Here is a 2,500-nt window from a genome sequence, read left to right as displayed (position 1 = left end):
TGTATGTGTGTGTGTGTGTGTGTGTGTGTGTGTGTGTGTGTGTGTGTGTGTGTGTGTGTGTGTGTGTGTGTATGTGCGCGTGGGTGTGTGTGTGTGTGTGTGTGTGTGTGTGTGTGTGTGTGTGTCTCTATCTTCACATTGTGTTGATTTGACAAAACCGAGACAACAGTAATGGTTAGTGTGTGTGTGTGTGTGTGTGTGTGTGTGTGTGTGTCTCTATCTACACACTGTGTTGATTTGACAAAACCGAGACAACAACAACAACAGACTCAGCAGCACCGTGTGACCTGTCTGGCCTGAGCCAAATCCTTTAAATAATCTGACAACAGCTTCCAGCCAGAAACAAAACATTCACTGTTTCTCTGCAGATTACTGAAATCCAGTGTGGTGTTGGTCTTGTGTCTGCCTGTCATTGTGTGTCTTGCGTACCTAAGTGTGTATGTATGTGAGTGTGAGTACATGTGTGTTTACATGTGTACGTTCTGTTGATTCCCAGTAACATACATACTAAGGACTGTCTGTCCCAGAATGCCATACTGTCATTCTCCCCATCCCTCTCCAGGGGCCATGGGCCACTGGTTAGCATGCACCCCATTATCTCAGTATCTGGTTGATGTAGGCCTGCCTCCTCCTCATCTCCTGGTCCAACTGCTCCTTCAGCGTCAGCACCTTGGCGAGGGGGGCAGGGGAGACACAGAGACAGAGAGGGAAAGACACAGAGAGGGACAGACACAGAGAGGGAAAGACACAGAGAGGGACAGACACAGAGAGGGACAGACACAGAGAGGGACAGAGACAGAGAGGGACAGACACAGAGAGGGACAGACACAGAGAGGGACAGACACAGAGAGGGACAGACACAGAGAGGGAAAGACACAGAGAGGGACAGACACAGAGAGGGACAGAGAGACAGAGAGGGACAGAGAGACAGAGAGGGACAGCGACAGAGAGGGACAGACACAGAGAGGGACAGACACAGAGAGGGACAGACACAGAGAGGGATAGAGACAGAGAGGGACAGAGAGACAGAGAGGGACAGAGAGACAGAGAGGGACAGACACAGTGAGGGACAGACACAGAGAGGGACAGACACAGAGAGGGACAGACACAGAAAGGGATAGAGAGGGACAGAGACAGAGGGAAAGACACAGAGAGGGACAGAGAGACAGAGAGGGACAGACACAGAGAGGGACAGACACAGAGAGGGACAGAGAGACAGAGAGGGACAGACACAGAGAGGGACAGACACAGAGAGGGACAGACACAGAAAGGGATAGAGAGGGACAGAGACAGAGGGAAAGACACAGAGAGCGACAGAGAGACAGAGAGGGACAGACACAGAGAGGGACAGACACAGAGAGGGACAGACACAGAGAGGGACAGACACAGAGAGGGACAGAGAGACAGAGAGGGAACATGGGTGAATAACAGAAGGTTTTCCTCATTCCCCCCCTCCCCCCATCTCTTACTCAGTTTGAGGGAAGTCATCTCTCATTGCTTCTCACTGACGTTTTGAAGAGAAGGCGGGGAGAGGATGCAACCAATAACAGCACTGAGATCCAACCAATCAGATCCAACCAATGACAGCACTGAGATCCAACCAATCAGATCCAACCAATGACAGCACTGAGATCCAACCAATCAGATCCAACCAATGACAGCACTGAGATCCAACCAATCAGATCCAACCAATGACAGCACTGAGATCCAACCAATCAGATCCAACCAATGACAGCACTGAGATCCAACCAATCAGATCCAACCAATAACAGCACTGAGATCCAACCAATCAGATCCAACCAATGACAGCACTGAGATCCAACCAATCAGATCCAACCAATAACAGCACTGAGATCCAACCAATCAGATCCAACCAATGACAGCACTGAGATCCAACCAATCAGATCCAACCAATAACAGCACTGAGATCCAACCAATCAGATCCAACCAATAACAACATGACCTGCAGGAGTCTCCCCCCTACCCATTCAGTACCTGCTCCTCCAGGACTGTGACCCTCTGACGATGGGCTTTCTCCCTGGTCTCCAGAGCCCTCTCCGCCTGTAGCTGCGTCGCCCTCAGCCTCTCTGTCTCCGAGTCCATCTCTCGGCGATGGTGGGACGTCACGTCCAGGAGGTGCTGAGCATGGGACCGTTCCAGCTGGGTCATCTGGGCCTGAAGGACACAGGATATAATGGAATGACGCTACTCAACACGAGCGTGTGTCGCCACGGAGCTAGTGGTCCGAGCGTGTGTCCGGTCGTACGAGCGTGGCACAAGCAACTTAAATGTTTGGTCAAAAGCGTCTGCAAAGTGTACAAAACATTAGGAACACCTGCTGTTTCCACGACAGACAGACTGACCAGGTGAATCCCAGGTGAAAGCTACGATCCCTTATTGACTAGTCATTTGTTAAATCCTTTTCAATCAGTGTAGATGAAGGGAAGGAGACGGGTTAGAGAAGGATTTTTTAGTCGTGAGACATGGTTTGTGTAAGTGT

The 2,500-nt window shown here is 50.6% G+C and overlaps 1 protein-coding gene across 2 annotated transcripts in view; it reads right to left on the bottom strand.

Moving 5' to 3' along the window:
• The window catches only part of crocc2 (ciliary rootlet coiled-coil, rootletin family member 2), a 207,308-nt gene that overhangs the window by 1,318 nt on the left and 203,490 nt on the right, over nt 1-2,500 (bottom strand). For both annotated transcript variants that reach the window (XR_008075929.1, XM_052475603.1), the window contains exons 38-39: nt 1,996-2,175; nt 1-669 (exon numbers count right to left, since the gene is read on the bottom strand). The exon at nt 1-669 is cut by the window's left edge. Coding sequence is in view for 1 of the 2 variants with exons in the window: in XM_052475603.1 (XP_052331563.1) it covers nt 595-669; nt 1,996-2,175 (255 nt within the window). In the remaining variant the exon portion in view is untranslated. The remainder of the gene's footprint in view (nt 670-1,995; nt 2,176-2,500) is intronic.

The sequence above is a fragment of the Oncorhynchus keta genome, chromosome 22 (genome assembly GCF_023373465.1).
Source record: "Oncorhynchus keta strain PuntledgeMale-10-30-2019 chromosome 22, Oket_V2, whole genome shotgun sequence".
Lineage (NCBI taxonomy): Eukaryota > Metazoa > Chordata > Actinopteri > Salmoniformes > Salmonidae > Oncorhynchus > Oncorhynchus keta.
The sequence above is the reverse complement of the archived record's forward strand: the minus strand, read 5'-3'. Positions and strand labels throughout refer to the sequence as shown.